General features: G+C 45.0%; 1 protein-coding gene across 3 annotated transcripts in view; it reads right to left on the bottom strand.

Moving 5' to 3' along the window:
- Positions 1-22727, bottom strand: part of AGK (acylglycerol kinase) — an 80212-nt gene extending 57485 nt beyond the window's left edge. For 2 of the 3 annotated variants that reach the window (XM_039234059.1, XM_039234063.1), the window contains exons 1-2: positions 22673-22727; positions 19592-19709 (exon numbers count right to left, since the gene is read on the bottom strand). In XM_039234059.1, coding sequence (XP_039089990.1) covers positions 19592-19692 — 101 coding nt within the window. In that variant the 5' untranslated portion in view covers positions 19693-19709; positions 22673-22727. Of the gene's footprint in view, positions 1-19591; positions 19710-20523; positions 20605-22672 lie in introns of those variants that run through there. The other variant, XM_039234060.1, reaches the window with a different exon arrangement.
- Between the last annotated feature and the right edge of the window lie 2434 nt (positions 22728-25161).

Genomic DNA, 25161 nt, shown 5'->3' with positions numbered 1-25161 from the left:
TAGGAAGCATCCTAAGAACTGTCCCAGTGGCTCAGTCTGTTATCATAGAAATTCTAGATTGCTCACGGGTCAAAAATCTGAAAGTGAACCTAAAACCTTGTTAAAAAAAAAAGTACCATAGATAAATTCCAAGCCCATGCTCTTTCTACTACATCATGCAGTCTCCCAAGAGAATTGAAGTTTAGCACAATTTAAATGTAGTCACATCAAAAAGGGCCCCTGAAGGGGTACCTGGGTGACTTAGCCGGTTGAGCAGCCGACTTCGGCTCAGGTCATGATCTCACGGTTTGGGAGTTCAAGCCCCATATCAGGCTCTGTGCTGACAGCTCAGAGCCTGGAGCCTGCTTCAGATCCTGTGTCTGTCTGTCTGTCTGTCTCTGTCTCTCTCTCTTTCTCAAAAAGAAATAAATGTTAAAAAGAAATCATTAAAAAAAAAAAAAAAGTCCCTGAGGATCTGCTCAGTACTAAGATGCAGGTCCCTTGATAGACAAAAATCAGAAGCTTCTGGATTAGAAGATGAAAAGAAAAAAACCTGCTGATGTCACTCTGAGGCTTTAAAAGAATACAAACATGCCTGCTATCACAAGAAATGGGATGTTCATAATTTATTCTGAGCCATAAATATTTTTTTATTTATTACTTTAGGACTACAAAATAAGATAAGTTGTTATTTCAATAACAACTTTGCAGGTTAAGGAAAAAATCATATTGATCTATCCTATTTCCCCAAAAAAAGAGATTTCCCACTACAGTCTAGAACCAAACTGTACAGCCATTTCTACCACCAGCATTCCCCTTGGTGCATGCAAACCCAGTTTCTATAGTACACAAAACAGATTTCAAGTTTACAGGTTTATAGCAACTACTTCAACTTAACCAAGTCTACTCAAGTAATTAAGCATGACATTGCCAGTGGCAGTGACCACTGGTTGTCCGTGTAACAGCCTGGACAGGATGGAAATGGAAGCAGAGACAGAAATGAACCTTAGAGTTAGTATCCAAAATCTATAAGGAACTCACCAAACTCCACACCAAAAAAACAAACAATCCAGTGAAGAAATGGGCAGAAGATAGGAACAGACACTTCTCCAAAGAGGACATCCAGATGGCCAACAGACTCATGAAATGATGCTCAGCATCCCTCCTCATCAGGGAAATACATATCAAAACCACACTGAGATACTACCTCTTGCCAGTCAGAGTGGCTAAAATGAACAAATCAGGAGACTCTGGATGCTGGCGAGGATGTGGAGAAACGGGCACCCTCCTACACTGTTGGTGGGAATGTAAACTGGTGCAGCCCCTCTAGAAAACAGTATGGACATTCCTCAAAAAATTAACAATAGAACTCCCCTATGACCCAGCAATAGCACTGCTAGGAATTTACCTGAGGGATACAGGAGTGCTGATGCATAGGAGCACATGTACCCCAATGTTCACAGTAGCACTCTCAACAATAGCCAAAACATGGAAAGAGCCTAAGTGTCCATCAACGGACGAATGGGATCAAGATGTGGTTTATTTATACAATGGAATACTACATGGCGATGATAAAGAATGAAATCTGGCCATATGTAGCAACATGGATGGGACTTGAGGGTGTTATGCTGAGCGAAATAAGTCAGCAGAGAATAGTTACCATATGTTTGCACGTATAGGAGGATTAGGAGGAACTTAACGAAGGACGATGGGGGAGAAGAAGGGGGAAATGGGGGGAGAGGGAGGGAGGCAAACCATGAGAGACTCTTGAATGCTGAGAACAAACTGAGGACTGATGGGGGTGGGGGAGAGGGGAAGGGGGGTGATGGGCATGGAGGAGGGCACTTGTGGGGATGAGCACTGGGTGTTATATGGAAACCAACTTGACAATAAACTATTAAAAAAGGAAAAAAAATAAATGAAAAACTGCTGTGCTATCTATAAAGCAAAACAAAAAAGTCTATTTGTAATACTCAAAAAAAAAAAAAATGAACCTTAGGGAAGGGATTTTCTTGTGTGCACAGCAGGGAACTTTGTCAGGCACATGTCACCCCTCCCCCCACCCAAACAGACAACAGCTGCTGCAGCAATCAGCGTCACCCATGGGAAAATAGTGATCATCTCTGCCCAAAGGAAAGACTGGTCACCAAGCAGGAAGACATGGCAGCCTGCTAGAGAAGAACACTAGAGCTTCTGGGCCTAAGGAATGCTCACTCAGAGAGAAGTAAATGGGGAGCATGATGGGTTATAAACTCTAAGAGAACAGGGGAGCCTGGGTAGCTCAGTCGGTTAAGCGTCCGACTTTGGCTCAGGTCATGATCTCATGGTTCATGCGTTCGAGCCCCGCGTCAGGCTCTGTGCCAACAGCTAGCTCAGACCTGAACCCTGCTTCTGATTCTGTGTCTCCCTCTCTCTGACCCTCCTTGGCTCACACTAGCTCTCAAAAAAATAAAAAAATAAAAACAAACCTCTAGGAGAACAATAAAAACATTGATGACTTTAAGAAGGGTTTTAGGGCCTTCTGGTCTAGTCTTGTCATTTAACCAGAGGATTACATCTCTTCTTGTTCTCAAGGCCTCCCCATGATGTGATATCTGCTACTTCAGAAATTTCCATCTTCTTACCTCTCCCAACCACAAGGAGATAAAGCAGTTCCCTAATGTCATGAAAGTATCAAGCGTCAAGAAGAAATCCTACTGATAACCATACATTAAGTGGTGACTCTTCATTTCAACGCCCCTTAGAATGCACAAAAGAAGAAAGAAAATAAGGAGGTAGGCGAGCAATCGCTGGCATTAAAATTCTGTCACCCCTGTTGCGGATGGTGAAGTTTAGCAAAGGAAAAAACAAAGCTGAAGTCTACCATCAACTGTAAAGGACAAAGGTTCTGGGCTAGTGACAAGTATACACCAAACTTGGATTCAGGAATTCTGAGGTCAAATGGTACCAATGGAAGGACTTCTTTCCCTGGTGGTTTATTTAATAATGTAAGGATCAACGTTTCCAATAATACTACAAAGCACGGCAAGGGCATTTTCCCCAGTATGTATTTACTAAAAGGGGGGCGGGGGGCAGGGGCGGGCGGCGGAAGCTCCAGTCACTCAAGTCCACAGTGAACAAGAATGGATAACAGCACTGAAATTAAAAATCTAGTGAAAATAGCTACCCTTGTCAGTTTTACACAAGGTACTCTTATCTACTTGTGTATTAAAAGGCAAGAGAGAAAACATTTCAGACAGGTCATGTTAGCTATTCAGAAAGAAACCATAGGGTGAGTCCTTTCTCTTCCCCCTACCCTCCGAGTTGTTCCCTATAAACCACATGCATAACGGAGTATTTACTCTGGGCTCCAGGATACAGGACAGACCTTCTGACCTATAAACTCATCAACTGGTTAGCTACTCTTGTCAGTATTTGTGCTGTTCTGTGACGTGCAGTATTGGAGATGGCAGTTACTACCTACAGAGAGGTTGGTTTTAGCCTGAGCTTCGATTGTTCTCTCTGCAGCGCTTGGAGCTGCTAATGCCACTGATAGAAATATCCCTAAAAATTATCTGAAATTAAAAACAAAACAAAACATAAAGAGATCTCCTGCCCTTCCATCTCAGTCCACCCCACCCCCGACCAATAAACATATGGGAAAGAAGCCAATAATACTTTTTTTTAAAACCTGTTTTCTAAATAAAATGACAAAAGAGCCAAAAGGAGAGGGAATATAATTAAACTTCATTGCACTTAAAAAAAAAGTTCCCTATTCCCTATCAAATCTGGGCTGACAGGCATGTTATTTAATTGCCCGTAAATGAGCTTCTTTATATAGCACCTATTAATACCCCAAACTTCAGCATTGGCTTGTGCAGAGAGAGAAAGAGAAACCTGGAAATGGCTGAAAAGCAAAAACAAACTGCTTTCTTAAAACCACCCAAAAAATTGTGAAAGGAGGAAAAGCCCTCACTACCTTCCGCCCGTGCTGGGCTAGTCAGGCCCTAGACCACCAAGGACAAAGTCAGAGGCTAATCTTAACTGATGTCAAGGTAAAACACCTGCTCTGTCAGAACCCCAGAGATCCTGAAAAATGAAGCCCAGGACATGACTAAAACCATAATCTGTACCAAAAGAAATAATACAGGAAGAGTCAAGTGTGGCAAATGCAGCATTTACCCCTGGAATCCAACACATTTCCCCCTGGACCTGCTGTCAGAGTCTCTAACCCACATAGCTCAGAGGGAAGAGAATAATACCTCCTCCTTAAACCAATTCTCCCTGGCGACTTTCTTCTTTCCGTATTGCCAATTATCCTAGTCTTGAAACCAAAAAATAACTTATCTTCCTTTCCTTCAACCAAACAGCCAGTCCATCATCTAATGATAATAAGAGCTAGCATTTATCAAGGGGAAGCTCGGTAAAGAGCACAGTACCAGGTAGTGGGAAATGCATTATCTCACTTAATCTTTACAACTAACCTGCAAAGAGATCTCATTACCACCAATTACCCCAGAAGGGGACCCGGGTGCAGAAGTTAAATGGATTAAGTACTTGATAAAGGTCATAGCTAGTAAGTAGCAAAGCTAAAACCAAACACAAGTCCATCTGCCTCACACTAAGGCTATCACAGCCTGTTCCACCCATTTATTTTCCCACTCCCAGCGCCATCACTGTGGTCTGCCTTCTCTTAGCTTCTATGCGGAAATGCCCTCCCAGACCACATGCCCTCCCCTTCCAACACATCTTGCCCAAGGGTGCCAGGCTAAGCTTCCTGAGCACCTTTGCTCATGACATGCTCCTCTCCTTAAACATCTTCACAGAGCCTCCACTGCTCACCAAATGCTCCAAACTGCCTATAATCAAAGACTTCCATAATTGAGCTTTTTCCCCTATTCTACCAAAAAAATGTAACTAGTCTATAGTGAAGTCAAATTCCTTGCCAATCTCCAAAAATACACCATGCATTTCCACTTTCTGCCTATGCTCAAGGCATTAATATCACCTAGTCCACTGTCCCACTTACTGCAAGGCCCAACTCAAAACACATCTTTGTTATGTCGCTTTCTCTGATAAGGAAGGAAAAGCCAGAAGAAAAAGTGCTATTTCTGATGGAGAGCTTTCTCTGTGCCTGGCCTTATTCTAAGAAAGTGGGCATGACAACCCAAAGAGATGGGTTCCACTAGAGAGAGAACTAGAGTTAGAGTTTAGAGAGAATTGAAGTACAGTGAGTAAGGTTGCATAGCTGGCAGATGGAAAGCTCATGTTCAAACCCATATGGTCCCTCTCCTAACCATGTGGTTCCAGTAACTCTAAGAAGCCACTGTCTTCACTTTCTAACACGTGCACTAAGCTGATTGCCTCTGAATCCACCGACCAATCTTAATATCCCCCAAAGCAGGCCAACCCCCACCACGTACTTCCTGACACAGTAAGAAATCCAAAACACACATCTGAAGCATTCTTGCCCAAAACATTAAACCTGAAATCTAAGTATTGCCTCCAGAGCCGAGATCCTCAAATCCCAGTACACACACAAATCCCCTGGAGACCTGGTCATATGCACATCCTGATCCAGCAGGTCTGGGCTGGTGCCTGAGACTCTGGGTTTCTAACCCCTTCCCAGGAGTAACTGCACTGCGGGAGCACGGCCCATGCTTTGGATAGCAGCAAAGTTCCAGCCCCTGGCTCTGATCACCAGTTTAGAAGACACAGGGGAACAGATTAAACGACTCAGGGCTGAGACTACGATGAGGAGAGGGAGGCAGTTACCGCAGATGCAAGATTTACGCCAGAAAACACAATGGAGACAAGTATTTTAAAAATTCTAAACATTAAAATGAATGCAGAAGACCCCTGGTGAACACAATGTCACAGTTTGAAATAAAGACAGAACGAGTATCACCAATTTTTCTCTTGCCTCGGGCTCCCATAGGACTGTGCTCAGCACTGAATGGTGTAACTTACCCACAAAATCTTGAGTATGAAAAGCTCTCCAGGGCAAATGTAGGCCTGCCTGGTTTTGAAAATAAATAAATACTTTAAAAGGAGGGGGCTATAGCTTGAGAGGCTTAAGAGACAGATACTAAACACAACGTGTCAAAACTTGTTTTGATGTTGATTTGAACAAACCCATAAAAGAATGTGGGGATTATGGGGAAATATAAACAGACTGGATAGCAGAAGATACAAAAGGTTTTCAATTTTGTTAGGTTCATAATAATGGCATTGTGATCTTCTAAGTTCTTACTTATTAAAGACAAGATACCAAACGATATAAGCTAGAATTTCTGAAAATCTGCTTTAAAATATTCCAGGAAAAAAAAAAAAAAGTAGAGAAATGAAAGGAGATTAGTAAAATGTTGATATTTACTGAGGCTGGATGAGAACACATGGGTATTATACTATTCTGATTTTTATGATTAAAATCTCCATAATAAAAAAAAAACTTGAAAGTCATCTTTTCTTAGGCACCCCTTACATTTACTTTGTACCCTCACACAGGACCTAGCACAGAGTGCCTCACACACATTCATAATAAAAGTAACTGCTCTTTTTAATCTGTGCCAGGAGCGGAGACTGTATCTCCCAAGTGTCACAATAATGTTGTCAGATGTTATACGGACGAATATGGTGAAGTTTAACAAGCCTGAATAATCTGCCCAAAGTCACACACCCAGCGAGTGATAAATACTAAGGCTCAGACCCAGACCCAGGTAGCTGGGAAGCCCAGACATGAAACACTACATTCAAGTATCTGCCTTATGTCCTATGCGGCCTTCACAGCGGACAATCCTCCACTTACGGTTCTTCATTACTCCCCGGCTCCCGTAGATACAGCAGCCAGTTCCAGAGGTTACGGTTAAGAACTACCTGGTCTGGAATCAGGGCTCTCCCACTTTGTAGCTGTGTGACCTTAGGCAAAGTACTTAACCTTGCTCTCCCTCAGTTTCTTCATCCTTCTAGGGCAATTAATCTCACACTAGTACGAGATGAATAACCATCTCTAAGTTGTTCGGAAGATTAAACGAGTTAATAAACAAAGTGCTTAGAATTGCGTCTGGTATATGACAAGCCTTGATTAAGTGTGGCTGATTATCATCATTACTATTACCAAGATCTTGATACAACTGAATGACACTGAACACACACCCCAATGCCAACTTAAAACCATTTATTTTTATTTCTTCTAAGCGATTGTATTTTGGCCACAGAACTTGCAGGGTGAGCTCCCACCCATGCTTGTGGAAGTTGATGATACAGTAATCAAGATTAACATTTCTATATTCAGAAAAAAAAACTCCAATATTAATAAAAACCTAGGGACACATGACCCAGGACCATCACTTAGCATCACATTTGCTTTCTAAGTTTCATATTCAAGGATTCATACTATTAATGGGACTTTGAAATCCCCAAGAAAGTATCAGCAATTCTGGCCGAGAAGCTAGACGTCCCACAGAAATGAACAGAGGGAGCCCTGAGTCAGAGGCCAAGGTGGCTGACTGAACCAGTGCCGGAGCACTGAGCCAAAGGACAGAGCTGAGCACCAGGAGCCAGAACAGAGCAAGGGCAAGGCTACTGTCCACTGCTGAGCCACGAGGGGAAGTTGAGAACTTGCGCCAAGGCTCACCAACCGAAATCACAGAGAGAGAAACCAGACTCGGCACCAGCAAGCACGAGGTCCCCAGTGATGAAAGCAATAGTCGGAGCTGAAATCAGATGCATGATGGTCCAGACAAGCTAACTGTAACTGCTCGCCTCGTCTGTGGTTATGTCCGGCCTTAAAACTACACTTTCCAAACCCCTCTGGAAAACGTGTGGAGGTTCCTCAGGAAATTAACAATAGAACTCCCCTATGACCCAGCAATAGCACTGCTAGGAATTTGCCCAAGGGACACAGGAGTGCTGATGCATAGGGGAACATGGACCCCAATGTTCATAGCAGCACTCTCAACAATAGCCAAAACATGGAAAGAGCTTAAGTGTCCATCAACGGACAAATGGATCAAGAAGATGTGGTTTATCTATACCATGGAATACTACATGGCGATGAGAAAGAAGGAAATCTGGCCATGTGTAGCAACGTGGATGGACCTTGAGGGTGTTATGCTGAGCGAAGTAAGTCAGGCAGAGAAGGACAAATACCATATGTTTGCACGTATAGGAGGATTAGGAGGAACTTAACTGAGGACAATGTGGGAGGAGGGGAAAAATAGTGGGGGGGAGGGAGGGAGGCAACCCATGAGAGACTGTTGAAAGCTAAGAACAAACTGAGGGCTGATGGGGGTGGGGGAGAGAGGAAGGGGGGAGATGGACATGGAGGAGGGCAGTTGTGGGGATGAGCACTGGGTGTTATATGGAAACCATATAAACTGTTTAAGAAAAAAAAAGAAATATCAAACAAAAAAACCCCTACACTTTCCAAGCTGTCTTGTCACACATAAAGTGAAATAATAAGACGGAGTCCTTATTAGACCATCCGGCAGATTCTGGTCTTCCTTCCCCGCTGGTTGTCTCTCAAATCACTTTGCCCAGTTACCAGAAGTAATTTATTCTAACTTCCAAAGTACTGAACATCAAATTTACTCGCAATTACTAGCATTTATTGAACCTTATGTCTATCAGGCACTCTGCTAACAGCTTTACGGTTCTTCACTCGATCCTCCGATGATCCAGTGAGGCACCGTTATCATCCCACTGTTGAGGGGGACCTAAGGCTTAGAGAGCTCAAGGTCACACTGCCGGGAAGCGCCAGTTCTGTCTGACTCCAGAGACAACTTTAACACTGCATGGCCTCCTCTCCCCCGCACTTTATGTTAGCAGATTCAGTGCTACTAAAAGGGTGACAGACAAGTGAGGGACTATCGCAGATAACTGCTGACAGGAGGAACTGAAGAGCCTGGAGCATAATCGCCCCCAGGGAGCCCAGAAAGCCTGGAAAGAGCGGTTGAAGAGGAAGGAGCAGTACTTAATGCGCCTTCTTTTCAGCAAACAGGGTCATTTCCTCCTCTTCACACGCTCTTGCTGAGTCCTGAGAGCAGTCCCGACACTCCAGGCACCTCCCGCAACCAGCCGAGGGGAAATTATGGGAAAATATCACAGGTTTTCTTCCTTGAAACAGAAAGGGGAGAATGAAAGCAGAAGGCACTCCCACAGGAGAGGACAACTTACAAATACAGTAATAATGGAAAAGAGCCTGCAAATAAATAATACCTGGGTCAAAAGGCAAATTAAAGGCAGCAACCAAAAATGGAATTAAATATATGCAACTTCTTCCAAATCTGTTGCAGAAAAAACATTTCCTTAGAAAAACCATGACCACTATTAAAATCTCAAAATCAACATTAAAATACAGACAACTGTTATTACTGGCATGTGAATCCTTCATCAGGAGATATGGTTTTCCTTTCAAAAGGAAAAAAAGTCAAATACATCTAATAAAACAGTTTGTCCGGGTTTTTTTAATGTTTATTTTTGAAAGAGACAGAGAATGCATGCATGAGTCGGGGAGGGGCAGAGAGAGGGAGAGAGAGAATCTCAAGGAGTTTCTGCTGTGTCAGCCCAGAGCCCGACACGGGGCTAAATCCCGTGGACTTCAAGATCATGACCCAGGCCGAAATCAGGAGTCCGACATCCAACTGACTGAGCCACCCTGGTGCCCCACAATTTGTGTTTTTTAAAGTGAGTAATGTAAAATACTTTGTTCACCGGTCTCAAATCAAAATCAAGGAATTTACAATTCTCTAAGTATAAAATATTGACCATTATAATATGCTTACCTTCTTACTACTGAGCAATAAAAAGGAATGAACTAGAGATAAATGCAATAGCATGGAGGAATCTCAAAGCCAGTGTGCTGAGAGAAAGTAGCCTTTCAAAAAAAGAACGCATCTTATTCCATGTATATAAAGTTCAGAACAGGGTGGGGGGGGGGGGAATCAATCTACAGCGGGGGGGGGGGGAATCAGCAGTTCCCCTTGGGACAGGGGACATGGAAAAGAATGCATCTTATTCCATGTACATAAAGTTCAGAACAGAGTGGGGGCAGGGGGAATCAATCTACGGTGGGGGGAGAAAATCAGCAGTTCCCCTTGGGGCAAGGGACAAGAAAACACCCAGAGTGATGGCAACGTCCTGTATTGTGCTAGGAATCTCAGGGGTAAAGGTATATGCACCTGACAGAACTCAGTGCACATGCACTTAAGATCCCTACATTCCAGGGGCGCCTGGGTGGCTCAGTTGGTTAACTGTTGACTGGCTCAGGTCATGATCTCAGAGTCGTGAGGTCAATCCCTGCATCGGGCTCTGTGCGGACAGCTCGGAGCCTGGAGCCTACAGATTCTGTGTCTCCCTCTGTCTCTTGCCCCTCCCCTGCTCATGCTCCAGCTCTCTCAAAAATAAGTAAACATTAAAAGAAAAATCTGTATATTCCACTGTACATAAATTCTATAACAAAAAACCATTGGAAGCAAATATGAATTTGCTGACGCTCTAATCACTGATGAGCATCTTCAAGTATTTAGGTGGAAGTACACATACCTCTACAAATTATTTTGAAATGCATCAAAAAGTGAGACAGGCATGGACAAATGGAGATACGTGATAAGGCAAATACCATAAAATCTAGACTCCAAGTAACAGATAGGCAGGTGTTTATTGTAAAATGCTTTCAATTTTGCCATATGTTTGAACATTTTCAGAGAATAAGGAAAATATACTCATCTACTTATTACAAAAAGGTACGGAAGCTAAAAAGGGAAAGGCAGAGTGAAGGGAAAAAACAGTGAGCAAAAGGGGAGTGGGACGAAGGTATCAACAGAGACAACTACAGAGCACAGAGAAACCGACAACACCCTGGAGGTTTGGAAATGAGGGTCTTGGTCCCTGGAAATGTGTTCAGTTTTCACCACTGATGCACAGTAAATGCTAATAAAGGTGTTCTTAGGGCTTTATTCCAGTTAAAACTACAAAAAGAACATCACAGAGGAGTTCTGATAAAGTTACAGGAGAGGCAGTTAAAAGGTAGTGTCATTAATAAATACAGTGGAATTTATATGCACAAGTGAGCATTGCTCTCCAAAGTTGTCACCAGCCAAGAACAGACATGGGATTTCACGTACGATTTACCTGGGTCCAAAACCCACAAGCTACTAATTTACCTGAGCCTCAATTTCCTAATCTCGGACATGGAAATCTTACTACCTCTCTCACAGCACAATTCTGAGGATTCGAGGAGACCACAGGCACGAAAAGCACTGGCTCAGCACCAAGTTAAGAGTTATTATTCAACACGCTGTTGTGAATAATGAATAATTGAGTAACTGTTGGTCTTCTTTCCTCCTCATCTGATAACACCACCTCTGTGACACATTTGAGTTACGGGCCAGGTGAGGAAGAGTCCAAGTGTTTGCGGGGAGAGGGAAGAACAGAAGGGTCAGAAAGCAGGCCTTGTTTCAGGGACCGCTGGACCACAGGTCAAGCTGAGGAGCCATGGAGGTGGGTTGAGAAGGGATCAGGAAAAGGCTAGAGAGGAAGACAAGGGCAGAGCCACCAAGGGCCCTCTGTGCCTGACGGAAGAAGTGGGTCTCTGCACTCTGAGCACTGGAGAGTCATTTACAGGCTGGCTGCTGAAGATCCGAGTTCTCTTCTGGAAGCAGGTTCTGATGGCTGATGGCAGGATAGAACTCCAGGACCACTGACTTGCAGACATCAAGAGAATCAAGATAAAGGACTAAAAAAATATTAGGACTCTAAAATTGATTCATCATCCTTGGAAAAGCATGCTTGAAAACAGTGTGGTTATGATCACCTAAGTAGTGCATGGAAGGAGAAGAGGAACCTAGGAAAGTCCAGCATTTAAGGGACAAGGAGAGCAAGACACCCTATAGGTGACTCAAAAAGAGTCAAAGGGAAACAAATGTGGCCAATAGGGACTGAAGAGTATCCATTGAACTGACAGCTATGGGGCTATTAATGACTTTGTCAAGAGCAGGCTCAATCAAAAGATGAAATAGAAATCATACAGTACTAAGCTTACTCTAAAGTGAAGGGAGGTTGAAGGTGTGGGATATGCTTTTCAGAATGGTATCAATGGGGGCACCTGGGTGGCTCAGTTGGTTAAGCATTTCACACTTGATTCTGGCTCAGGTCATGGTCTCCTAGTTCATGCGATTGAGCCCTGTGTCAGGTTCAGGGCTGACAGTGTGGAGCCTGCTTGGGATTCTCTCTCTCCCTCTCATTCTGCCCCTCCCCTGCATGCTCACGCACACACGCTCGTGCTCTCTCTCTCTCAAAATAAATAAACTTAAAAAAAATGGTGTAAATGAAAGAAGAGTAGTCAATAAATGGAAATACAGTTGAGAGATGTCAGGTTTAAGCCACAGCGGTTTGACAAGTAGGAGGGAAAAGCAAGAAGGGGGAGATTAAAGATGAAGTGAGGGAGAAGATAACCAATGAGATAGAACAGGATTTAGGTCAGCATTGGAGGGGCTGGCCTCGGACAGGAGGCTAGAGACCCTGCCCAAGGAGACAGAAAGGAAGAATATAACGTGTGTGCAGCGGGCAGGGAAGAAATAGTGTTTCTTAGGAGGAAAGGTAGCTGGCTGGGAAGAAGGCAGGGGCTGGGGGGGGGGGTGGTCACAGCGCTCCAGGAGGGAACACCATGTGTAAAGTTCCTCCCAGGAGCCCTGAAACAGAACTTTTGAGGGAAGTGAACTTTTTCCAAAGTGACGTGAGAGTTCTATAGACTAAGGTGCAGGTGTGGCAGGGCCGGAGACGTGCACACATGGGGCCAAGTCACAGAGAGTCAAATCCAAAAGCAATAGCAACCTGCACTTTAAACATCCCTTTGGCAGTGGAGTGCAAATTAGCTAAGAACTAGGCAGGAGCAGATGCAAGAACAGTTCGGAAGCATTTAATTAAAATGCCGGCAAGAGGGGCACCTGGGTTGAGCCAGTCAGTTGAGCATCGACCTTGGCTCCAATCAGGATCTCATGGCTCAGGAGTTTGAGCCCCACAATGGGCTCTGTGCTGACAGCTCAGAGCCTGGAACCTGCTTCGGATTCTGTGTCTCCCTCTAGCTCTCCCTGCCCCTCCCCCACTCACGTGCTAACGCACTCTCTCTCAAAAACTAACATTTACAAAAAAAAAAAAAAAGACAAAGAAGAAGAATCCAGGCAAGAGATGATGATACTGTGGTGGTGACAGCTGAGCTGCCAAAAGAAATCAAACACGTTCAGAGATTTAGAAAAGGCAAAATGGCTTCGAATGTACGGCCTGCGTGTGGGAAAGGAGGATGAAGGACAGGTGGGGGGGGGGCGCTCACATTTCTAGTTTGGGAGGTTACATAGGTGGCGAGTGATGCGATCGTGGAGAAGGGTGGGCGTGGCAAGCACACTTTTGCTCCTCAGCCGGCTGAGCTGGAGGCATCTGTGAAGCAGGCGAGGGGACACGTTAAGCAGGCAGGTGAATGCATATATAGGTCTGGAGCCGCGAAGAGGTCTTTAGGGAAACAAACGTGGGCTCAGTCTACAAACAGCTGGAAAGCGCAGGCACTGGGTAGATGAGATCACGCAGAGAGAGGACCCAACGCAAGAAGGCCCGTGGCAGAGCCCTAGGGAACCGCTTCCCTAATGTATGAGTGGAGGGGAGGAGTGAACGAGAAGGAACAGCCACAGAGGAGGAGAAACAGAAGGCAATGAAAAATTATTTCAAGGACAGTCACTGTGTCTAAAGCGGAGCTGTCAAAAAGAATGAGAAGTAAAACTGGGGAGAATAATTCTAACAAAGACTGCATAGGATATAGAATGAGTAGGAGGTAAGGGAAGACTACAAAACCTATTCAAACAGCTTACTGTGAAGAGAAGGAGGAAGGAGGGATAGAAAAGGCCAGGGGGGTTGGGGGCGGGGGCAGCACTTGGATGGCTCAGTCAGGTGGGCATCTGACTCTTGATTTCAGATCAGGTCATAATCTCAGGGTCATGGGATCGTGCCCCTGTGTGCATCTCCATTCTGTGAATGAGGGAGGGAGGGCCACCTGCCTCTGGCTGAAGGGAGTTGAGAAAGGGCCCTCAGGGTGTTCGTAGGGGCTCCCACGGGAGCGCAAGGAGCCAAGACCATGGGTCGAGTGCCAGCCAAGCCATAAGTGAGGGACAGGGAAAAGGAAGAGGGCATTCCCCAGACACAAGTGGCCCTGAGCTAGGCAGGAGCTGGCTGGGGACAAGCCCAGCTCTGTGCACCATCCTTGGTGAAGTTTCCTCTCAGAGGGGCAGCTGGGGCTGTCAGATGTCAGCTCATGATCCCAGGGTCGTGGGATGGAGCCCCATGTCAGGCTCTGCGCCGAGCATGGGGCCTGCTAGAGAGTCTCTCTCTCTCCCTCTGCCCAGCCCCTGCATGAAATGCTGTCTCAAAGAAAAACAGAAAAGCCAGGGAGGACATGTGAAAAGTACAGTTGAGAAGTGTGTGATATGTGGATCAAAAAAGTCTAGGGAAAAACTGAAGAAAGGAGCAAAGTGATAGATTCAGAAGAAACTGGAGGTTCTCAGGGACAAGAAGTCTTGCTAATATTAAAAAAGAGGAAGAAGGTTAGGAAATTTGGAATAATAGAGGAGACTAGAATAATGAAGTTCCAGGTTCAGAAGTAGAACAGGGACAAGCAATGATTAAGGTCTCAGCCACGGAAGGTGGGTCGAGCAGCAGCCAAAGTCCTGGAGGTAGATGGAGTCAGTGAGAGGAACTCCAGGCGGGTACACGGGTCATCCACAGGTATACTTGGGGTCCTCGGGAAGGTAACAAGACTCGGAGGGAAAAGGACACAGGTAAACCAGGCACTGAAGCCTACAACTAACAGGGGAGATCCCAGAAAGCTGAAAGGTTTACAGTTTTCGGATACAGCCAGATATTCTGAGCCTCAAAGGAAAAGAGATTTGTAGGGAAAAAATGGAAAACTAATGGTTTGGAATAGGTACTGAGGAGCGAAGAGAATGCCAACCGTACTTTACAACCCATTTGAGGGGCAAGGCGGCTCCTACTCAAGAGAGCCACAGAGAAGATTTTCTCAGGGAAAAAAGCAGATTAATATAGAGGAATAATGTCAAGACTGCTAGGTGAAAAAGTTCAGGATACATAGGGGCGCCTGGGTGGCTCAATCGGTTAAGTGTCCAACTTCAGCTCAGGTCATCATCTTGCTGTTCAGATCTCGAGCCTCATGTCAGGCTCTGTGCTGACAGCTCAGAGCCTGGAGCCTGCTTCAGATTCTGTGTGTGTGTGTCTCTCTCTCTCTGCCCCTCCCCCGTTCACACGGTCTCTGTCTCTCTCTCAAAAATAAATATTTAAAAAAATTTTTTTAAAAAAAGGTCAAGGATATATAGAAAAAGGAAAAAGACAATAAAAAGAAATAATCTAAACATAACCAAAGAACCCACATGTAAAGCCCAGAGCTGACACCATACTCAACACAGAGAAACTGAAAGCTTTTTCTCAAACATCAGGAACAAGGCAAGGATCTTGCCACTTCTATTCAAGGTGGTATTGGAATTCCTATACAGAGTAATTAGCCAAGAAAAAGAAAAGGCATCAAAACTGGAAAGGAAGAAAAATTACCAGTTTGCAGATGACACGACCTTTTACATAGAAAACCCTAAAGATTCCACTCAATGACAACAAAAAACTGTTAGAAAATACAAATTTAGCAACATAGCAGAATACAAAAATCAGCACATAAAAATCCATTGTGTTTTTATACACTAACAATGAACAATCCAAAAAGGAAATTAAGAAAATAATTCCATTTACGATAGCATCAGAAAATGAATAGTTAGGAATAAACTTAACCCAAGCAGGTGAAAGACTTGTACACTAAAAACTACAAAATATTGCTGGAATTAAAAATACAAATAGGTGGAAAAACATCTGTGTTCATGCCCTGGAAGACGTAATTTCATAAAAATGTCCAAATAAGCTACAGATTCAATGCAATCCCTATCAAAATTTCAGTGGCATTTTTTGCAGAAAGAGAAAAAAAATCCTAAATTCATAGGTAACACAAGGGATGCTGAATAGCCAAAAGGATCTTGAAAAAGAACCAAGTCAGAGGCCTCACACTTCCTAATTTCAAAACATATTACAAAGCTATGAAAGCCAATGATACTGGCATGAATATACAGACCAGTGGAACAGAACAGAGCACCCAGAAATAAATTTTTTAAAAAGCTTGCATATATGATCAACGGATGTTAGACAGGATGCCAGGACCACACAATGGGGAAAGGACTCAAGATGGATTCAAGACCTAACTATTAGACCTAAAGTTATAAAATTCCTAGCGGAAAACACAAGGGGGAAAGCTTCCTAACAATGGATTTGGCAGTGATTTCTTAGACAGGACACCAAAAACAGAGGCAACAAAAACAGAAATAGACCAAGGGGATTACACCAAACTTTAAAACTCTTGGCATCAAAGGACACCATTAAGGAGTGAAAAGGCCACCGATGGAGTGAGAGAAAACATTTGCAAATCATGTATCTCATAAGGGGTTAAAGAATTCCTACAACTCAACAACACCAACCAAGGAACCTGATTTTTAAAAATGAGCCAAGGATTTGAACAGACATTTCTCCAAAGATAAGCAAATGGCCAAACAGTATGTGAAAAGATGCTCAACATCACTAATTAGGGAAATGCAAATCCAAACCACAAGATGCCTGTATCATACCCATTAGGATGGCCACTATCAAAAACAAAAGCAAGCAAAACACAAATAACACACATTGGTGAGGATGTGGAGAAACAGGAAGACTGGTGCTTGTAAAATGGTACGACCGCTATGGAAAACAGTATAGTGCTTCCTGATACCCTATGATCCAGCAATCCCACTTCTGGGTAGATACCCAAAAGAACTGAAAACAGGATCTGGAAGACATACCTGCTCACTCAAGTTCACTGTCATAGCATTATTCACAATAGCCAAGAGGTAGAAGCAACCCAAATGTGCATCAACAATGACTGGATGGAGAGAAGGTGGTAGGAACACGCATATGATGGAATGTTATTCAGCTTTTTAAGAAGGAAAACCTGCGATCTGCTACAACAGTAATGAATCTTAACAACGTTACACTAAGTGAAATAAGCCTGTCACAGAGCACAAATACTATATGACAATACTCATACAAGGTCCCTAAAGTAGTCAAACAGACAGAAACAGAAAGTAGACTGGTGGTTGCCAGGGGCTGGGCGGGGAGAGGAAGTGGGGAGTCGTGTGTGATGGGTATAGAGTTTCCATTTTGTAAGATGAAAAAACTCTGGAGCTCTCTTGCACAACAATGGGGACATACTTCACTGCCCGTACACTTAAAAATGGCTAAGGGGACCAATTTTTTATTAGGTGTTTTCTACTACAATTTAAAAACAAGAAGACCACATGGTATAAAAGAATTCAGGACGAAAGTTTGAGAAAAAGAAGAGCAACAGGACAACAGAGTTTGCGTTTTGAATGCACCCTTGAAGGTCAAGGGTGGAGGCAGAGCAAACTGAGGCCCCCAGGCTCCTACTGCAAGTTCAGGTGAAGAGCCAAAAATTAAGTCCTCCATTAAGAGCAACCTCGGGCTGCACGTAGCCCCAGTCCCAGTTCCAGGAAAAGCCTTAGACTTTTCAAGGCTAAAGCCATCCCTGGACCGCCCTCAGTTCAGCTAATCAAACAACATTCCTATGGTCTGAGTCAAGGCTGGGAACTGCAGATACAAACTAGCCAATTTCTCACTGCTTGCCTGAACCCCATGTGGGCCCTTTGAACTCACCTCATAATTGGTCATTTTCAAAGGATTCTCAAGAGTCACGATTGGGTCCCACCAAAAGTAATGAACACCTCACAGATACTGAACGGTCAAAGCTGTAATTGTAATTGGTGCTTATGTGATGATGCTACATGTACTGTAACACCCCCATCCCTTACTCCTTAAAAACCCTGTTCGCTATCGTTCTTCGCTTCACCTTGCTGCCATGACACCGGTAAGCTGGTGAGCCCCTGCTCGAGCTTGTAACAAAAACCCTTTTGTATTTGCATCGGTGCCGGCTCCTTAGAGGTCTCTGGGACTCGCGATTCGGGCACAACACAGGCTGTTTCTGATCTAATTCATAATGAGTCAGCCGCTTTTAAAGTCTCAAGATGACAGTGGCAAGAAATTATTAGGGTACCTACAAACCGTCTTAAACATGCTCATTTCCTCAAATCTTCCCCGGTAGCGAAACAGCAGTGATCCTTAGGCTGTGGGATGGTAAGTCCTCCCTGAAGGACTTCCCTGTGGCCTGGACCAGGTGCTCCCGCAAAGGGAATCCTAGTTCCCACCCAGGCAGGAGGTATAAGGACTCAAGGTAGTTAGAAAAGGGAGAGAAGGTACACATTATAGGTTTCACATTCCATTTGTGAAAACATTTCCTCTATCTTTTTTTTTTTTTTTTAATACATACTACCAATTTTAGGTCTGTTCATTATATGCTAATAGAATCCAAGTGCTGAGCCTTGAGAATACTTTGGGCGGGGGAGGTGGGGGATACATCCCATTTAATCCACAGCTGTAAAAAGCTAGACACCATGTTGCATCCACAGATGATCTGACAGGGGTGAACGGATGGCTTACAAAAATACCAGTATGAATCTCCTTTCCAATGTGGAGACTTCCTTTATGAAAGCCGTTTTTTTGCTTAACAAAGTAGTCATTCAAGACACCTGGATTTCAGAGTGCTGGTAAATACTTAAGGTGGAACCCTTAATCCCCAAATACTGTAATTTGATAGGCTCTCTTATTTGTATAGTTTTCATATAAAAATGTTACTTAAATCTTATTACCATGCTAAACCAGAAGGGAGCTCTGGCACTTTCTTCTCCCTTCATGCCTAGAGGCTAATAAAACCCATGACTGTTGAATTCCTTATTCAATCAAAAGGCTTGGAAGTCTTCGTCTCATTTAAATTAACCCAGGCTAGGGGCGCCTGGGTGGCTTAGTCGGTTAAGCGTCCGACTTTCGCTTAGGTCATGATCTCGCGGTTCGTGGGTTCGAGCCCCGGGTCGGGCTCTGTGCTGACTGCCAGCTCAGAGCCTGGAGCCTGCTTCAGTCTGTCACTCCCTCTCTCTCTGACCCTCCCCTGCTCACGCTGTCTCTCTCTCTCCTAGAAATAAATAAAACATTAAAAAAATAAAATAAAATAAATTAACCCAGGCTAACTGTATAAATGTGCAAAGTCACGGGGGTTGGAGGAAGCCGATTCAGTCAGGGTTCCACAACAGCAGTGATAACGGATCAAGAAACCGAAGGAATAAAATCCCAAGGAGACCCGAAGAGTTTTATCCCTGTCTACTAAGAACTTGGGAGGTGACTCCTCTCTCAATGTCTTCAGCTTCTGATCTCACTCCTACAATCTATAGCCACTGTTATCCAGGGTTAATGGCACTGCTATAGTTACAACTTTCGAGAATTGGTTACAAGAAGCCTTGGTTTTGGGGGTTTTTAACATTTGTTTTTTTTTTTACACCACAATGTGTTATAGAGAGGAGCACAGCTGAGCAAGATTTTGACCTTAGGCCCTTTTTATTGTTGGAGGTTGAAGACGGGGTGGGGGCTGTCAGATATTTACCAGTGTTTTCCATACAGCCAATGGCTTCCCCATGTCAGCAGACAGATCCCAGCTGTAGTTTTCTTCCAATGATTTCTAAGCGTTTTAAAGAACACGGTCATCTTCTCCTAGGGATTTGCTAGATGAATAGAAGCAGAAAAAGAAAAAGATCAGTACCCAAGGCCATTGTGTAGAGGCCCCACGACGCCGTCCAATTGCCCATCATCCCCATTTTCCTTCCCTCACTCCTGTTCCTGGTTACCGCTCCTCCGGCCTCCTCCCACCTGCTCCCTTCCGGGCTCAGCAAATCTTCTCACTGCCCACCTGCCTCTTCTTTCTTTCCTTACTTCCTTCTACCTGAACTCACTTCTTCCCCCGCTCTGCTCACTTAGGCCTCACTGTATCAGAAGCAAGGAGGGGTGGGAGAGCAGAGAAGAAGGGAATTCCAGGCTTCCTGCTTTTCTTTCTTCTTACAGTCACTATACCACTGTTTAAGAGTGTTTGTCTAAATAAACATTTTTTAAAAATTAAAAGAAAATAGAAACTAAATAATAGGGATGCCCAGGTGGTTCAGTTGGTTGAGGGACCGACTTCAGCTCAGGCCATGATCTCTCGGTTCGGGAGTTCATGCCCCACATCTGGCTCACTGCTGTCAGCACAGAGCCCCTTTCAGATTCTTTGTTCCCTTCTCTCCCTGCCCCTCCCCCACAATGTCTCTCAAAAATAAACATTAAAAAGTTTTTAATAAATGTTTGCCTATTATACATAAATGACTCAATAGATAAGTAATATAAAGTATTCAAAATAGAGGAAAACACTAGCCACTCAATAGGAAAATAAGCAGAGAACACGCACAGAAAATTCCATGAAGCGCTAATACAAATGACTGTGAAAATGTTCAACTTCCTGAGTAATCAAAGACATGCAAACTCCAAAGAACTATCACTGCTCACCTCTAAAATTAACAAGTTTTTTAAATGAGCATATTCACAGATGACAAGATGAGAAGAGAGACTCTCACGCACTCCTGTGAGCAAGGAAAATGAACACAACTTTACTAAAAAGCCAAGTGACAATATAGATCCTTATTCTGTTTGTTTTCTTTACAGCGTTGATCATGTGAGGATCCTTATTTGCTGATTTATCAGCCTCGCCCACTGGAAAGCAAACGCCATGAGAGCAAGCACTTAGCTCTGGTCCCGGCTGGATCCCCAGTGCCTAAGATAAGATCTGGCCCATAACAGTCCTTGGACAGCTAGCTAACTGCTGAATGTGATAGGGTTCAGGACATACTACCCCAAAATACGGCAACTTAGCACGTTGAGTATTTTAAGCTAAAGGAGTTTGAGAAACTGTCAAAAGCAGGAAGGTCCCTTTGGCCTCCTCACCTGACTCTATTTCCCTGAAACAGGTCATAAATTCCTCATATGAGGCACCCCATCCCTAAACCCAGAAGAAAGGAGCATCGCCTGCAAAGAAAAAAAGATGCCAAGAAGAATCCTAATGAACATGCCTTGCTAAGTTTCCCATTAACTTCAATTTCCTGGTACTCAACCTAGCGTATTCCTCCACCACTGTCCACTCTTCATCAAACCTAATTTTCTATCCACTGACCACCACGCTGCTCTTAGCTAGAAACCTCACTTGCCCACCGGAAGGAAGGGAGAGCAGAAACCAAGCCAGGTTTGTGCCTAGGGGAGCGACTGCATAAGGATTTCCATCATTAGGTTTGGAATGGAGGTTTGTGGAGAAACGGAATGTGTGCGGTTGAGGCGATAGTGAGTTTGGGATGCCTGTAGGCCACCCAAGTGGATAGCCAAAGGATCGGTGGATGCCTGGATTTTTGAGTTAAACAGTTTTGAGTTAAGAGAAGTTGGCTAGAAGATACAGATTGGAGACTCCTCAGTGTGAAGGAGGTCAAGTTTGACTGCAGATAAAACAGAACAACACACACACAAACCCCACCCAAGGCTGGGGCATCTGGGTGGCTCAGTTGGTTAAGCATCGGACTTCAGCTCAGGTCATGATTTCGCAGTTTGTGGGTTGGAGCCCTGAGTCGGGCTCTGTGCTGACAGCTCAGAGCCTGGAGCCTGCTTTAGATTCGTGTCTCCCTCTCTCTGCCCCTGTACCACACACGCACTGTCTCTCAAAAATAAACAAAACATTAAAAAAATAATTTCTAAAAAAATCACTCAAGGCATGGGTAGAAAGTCTGTTTAAAGATCCAATGGAACTCCGTTTTTGTCACAAAATAGTGATTCGTATTTATAAAAGTGTGCAAACGCGCAGGCAATCTAGTGGTGGAAAAAACACTGGTGCAAGGGTCCTGAGGCCTAGATTCCAGAGTAGCCTTATTACTTCCTGACAGTGAGAGCCTGGGTAAGTCATTTAACCTTTACCTCTCACTCCTTATTAGTAAAATCAGAATACACCACCTGCTCCTTTGGCTAAAAAGATCACATCTCAAAGAACTGTGAATGCACTCTGTAAATTTGTGTGTAAGTAAGTTGTCGTGGCAATGTGCAATGTATTAGCTAACAGTGCATATTCCTTCTAAGTACCCAACAGAATTCTTACTGCTCAATCTCTGTTAAAGTCTAAACGTTCTATGTTCAAATCAACATCTCTCCTCTGCAAAAGCAGGCTGGCAGGTTGGTTGGTGGTGTTTTGTACTGTTTTTTAAAGAACTCCCAAATTCTAATTGTATTCAACCTTCCCCACCTATCAGGTGAGGCTTTTCTCACTAGGCTGTGAACCCCTCCTCGGGGGCAGGTGCTGTCAATCCATCTCTAGCAAACACAACCTAGTAAAGCCTCTGGAATGAATGAACCCATCCGTCGATCAGCAACTGCTCGACCCATATTTGCAAGTGAGTAAGCCGAAGCCCGAAGGGAAAAAGGGAGTAAGGGTCCCACAGGCTGGCGACAGCTCAGGTGCAGAACCCAGGCCAGCTGACTCCCAGAGTGGCCGCGGGACCCGCCATCCACGCGGCCGCCCCCGCCGCCCCCGGCCGGCTCCCGCGGCTCCGCCCCCGCGCCCCGGAACCCTCGGCCCGGCCCCGTCCCAGCGCCCCGCGCCGCTCCCGGGCCCCGCGCCGCTCACCCGGGCCGCTCCCGCTCCGCGCTCTGCCTTCCTGTGTGCTCCCTCAACCTTCCCCCGCGCTTTTAAGGGAAACCGCGCCCCCGCCCTCGGGTTCCGCGGCGCCTTCCCGAAGCTCCGGGACCGTGCGGCGCGCGGGGGCCGCCGCCTGGGGGCCGCCTTCACTTCTCCTTCGCTCGTTTATTCGTCCGTTCGTTCCTTCCTCCCTCCGTTTGTCGCTCAACAGTATTTTATGGAAAGCCTACCAAGACAAACGCTGTTTTAGGACCTGGCACTAAATCCGAAAATAAGCGAACAGGGCAAATTTAGATCAGAAGTACGGGGCGGGGGGGGAGAACCTGAAACGCTGGGTATCAAGGGAGTGGGTAGGACAGCTCTTCTTCCTTTTTTTTTTTTTTTTAATTTTTTTTAATGTCTTATTTATTTCTAGGAGAGAGAGAGAGAGACAGCGTGAGCAGGGGAGGGTCAGAGAGAGAGGGAGTCACAGACTGAAACAGGCTCCAGGCTCTGAGCTGGCAGTCAGCACAGAGCCCGACGCGGGGCTCGAACCCACGAACCGCGAGATCGTGACCTAAGCGAAAGTCGGACGCTTAACCGACTAAGCCACCCGGGCGCCCCTAGGAGAGCTCTTCTGCATGAGGCTGTCTCAACCTTTCTGAGTAAGGGGCGACTGATCTGAAGGAGAGGGAGCAGGTCCCCAAGGATCTGGAGGGAGGGAACAGCCAGTGCAAAAGCTCTAAGGCCTGAGGCAGTTTGGCAGGTGGGGGGCGGGGCGGGGCGAGGCAGAGGAGTAATTGGGGCGAGGGGTGGTAAGGAGTTTGGACGTTATACCACCGAATGGGACGTCAGCTGGCCTGGGTTCTGGTACCAGAGCTGTCGGAGCCTGTGTAACCCTTACTCACTTTTTCCCTTTGGGGTTCGGCTTACTCATTTGCAAAATGAGCCGAATAGTTCCTGATCGATTTGATTGGGCCACACTAGATAACGTGAACCTGCTACCCCCTCTCTCTGGAGGTTCCGTCTGTAAATTAGGGGAGGGAGAAGATCATCATAAAACATACCTTCTAGCTATAAGATGTTGTGATATTGAAGGTATGGGAGACAGTTATTTTCATTTCTGTCCCAACTATTTAGAATATTTGCATTTGAAAATGAGTTGCTGGGGGCGCCTGGGCGGCTCAGTAAGTTGGGCCTCCAACTCTGGAGTTCAGCTCAGGCATGATCTCGAGGTTCCTGGGTTTGAGCCCCATATTAGGCTCTGTGCTGATCACGCAGAGCCTGCTTGAGATTCTCTCCCTTGCTCTCTCTGCCCCTCCCCCTCCCTCTTTCTCTAAATAAATAAATACATTTTTTTTTAAGAAAAGGAAATGAGTTGCTGAACTGCGTCCCTGTAGGCTAGAAAAATCTGGGACTAGATGCTGGATGGTCCAATGGGCAGACTAAGCTTTAAGGCTGCAGTAAAACAGTTCCCAAAAATGAGAGAAGTTCTGCCTGGATGAACTTAACCATAATTTCCCAATCAGAAAATCTAGAAAGAAGTTTTTTCTTAAAATTTAGGAGAGGAAAACTTGATTTTATTTGAATGGAAGCCGTGTCCTGTTGGACGGATCAGGCATCACAAGGCGGATGCCCAGAGTGCCTGTGAAGATGGCTGAGCTGGCAGGTCTCTGCGACCCGGGAGAAAGCCACACCCCAGAAGAGAGGCAGCCTCCTTGGGAGGTCAAACACAGACATGCGTAGCAGATCTGGCCTCACTGGGGACCATCTCTAATAGAAAAGTGCTCATCAGGCCAAGGGGGGATACTTGTTAGTTTACGTTCTTTCTTTAACATGTAGGTTTTATTTATTGCAGCCAGCACGGTGGCGAATGGGGATGGTGATGTCACTCTGTTGTGTTCCCAGCAGAGAAATCTGGAAACAACTCCCAGGCTTCTATATGGATTATGAAACCAGAAAAGATGAGGGGCTCAGTCGGTTAGGCGTCCGACTTCGGCTCAGGTCATGATCTCATGGTTCGTGGGTTTGAGCCCCGCGTCGGGCTCTGTGCTGGCAGCTGGCTCAGAGCCTGGAGCCTGCTTCAGATTCTGTGTCTCCCTCTCTCTCTGACCCTCCCCTGCTCACGCTGTCTCTATCTCTCTCTCTGAAAAATAAAACATTAAAAAAAAAAAAAGAAACCAGAAAAGATGAGACATCTCGACACAATACAAACCTCAGAATTACATGTGCGACAGAGGCATGTGGTGGGGGCTGGGGGCACATGCAGTGGGGGCAGGTCTCTGAAAGAGACCTTACGTTCCCTTCTTCAGTTGCACGCTTGTATAGATAGAAACAGTGGGTCCTATGACTCAGATATGTCACCTGCAAATGGGAAGTATCTGCATCAAAATAGGACTAAGTCAGAAATTAGTCATGAATTCATCTTCAAGGAGTTAACGGGACCCATTACACGACACGTATGTACTGACATTTTAATGCATTGTGGTCGTATCCTA

This window comes from Hyaena hyaena, unplaced genomic scaffold (genome assembly GCF_003009895.1).
Source record: "Hyaena hyaena isolate Hyena2069 unplaced genomic scaffold, ASM300989v1 scaffold_82, whole genome shotgun sequence".
In the NCBI taxonomy this organism is placed as follows: Eukaryota; Metazoa; Chordata; class Mammalia; order Carnivora; family Hyaenidae; genus Hyaena; species Hyaena hyaena.
The sequence above is the reverse complement of the archived record's forward strand: the minus strand, read 5'-3'. Positions and strand labels throughout refer to the sequence as shown.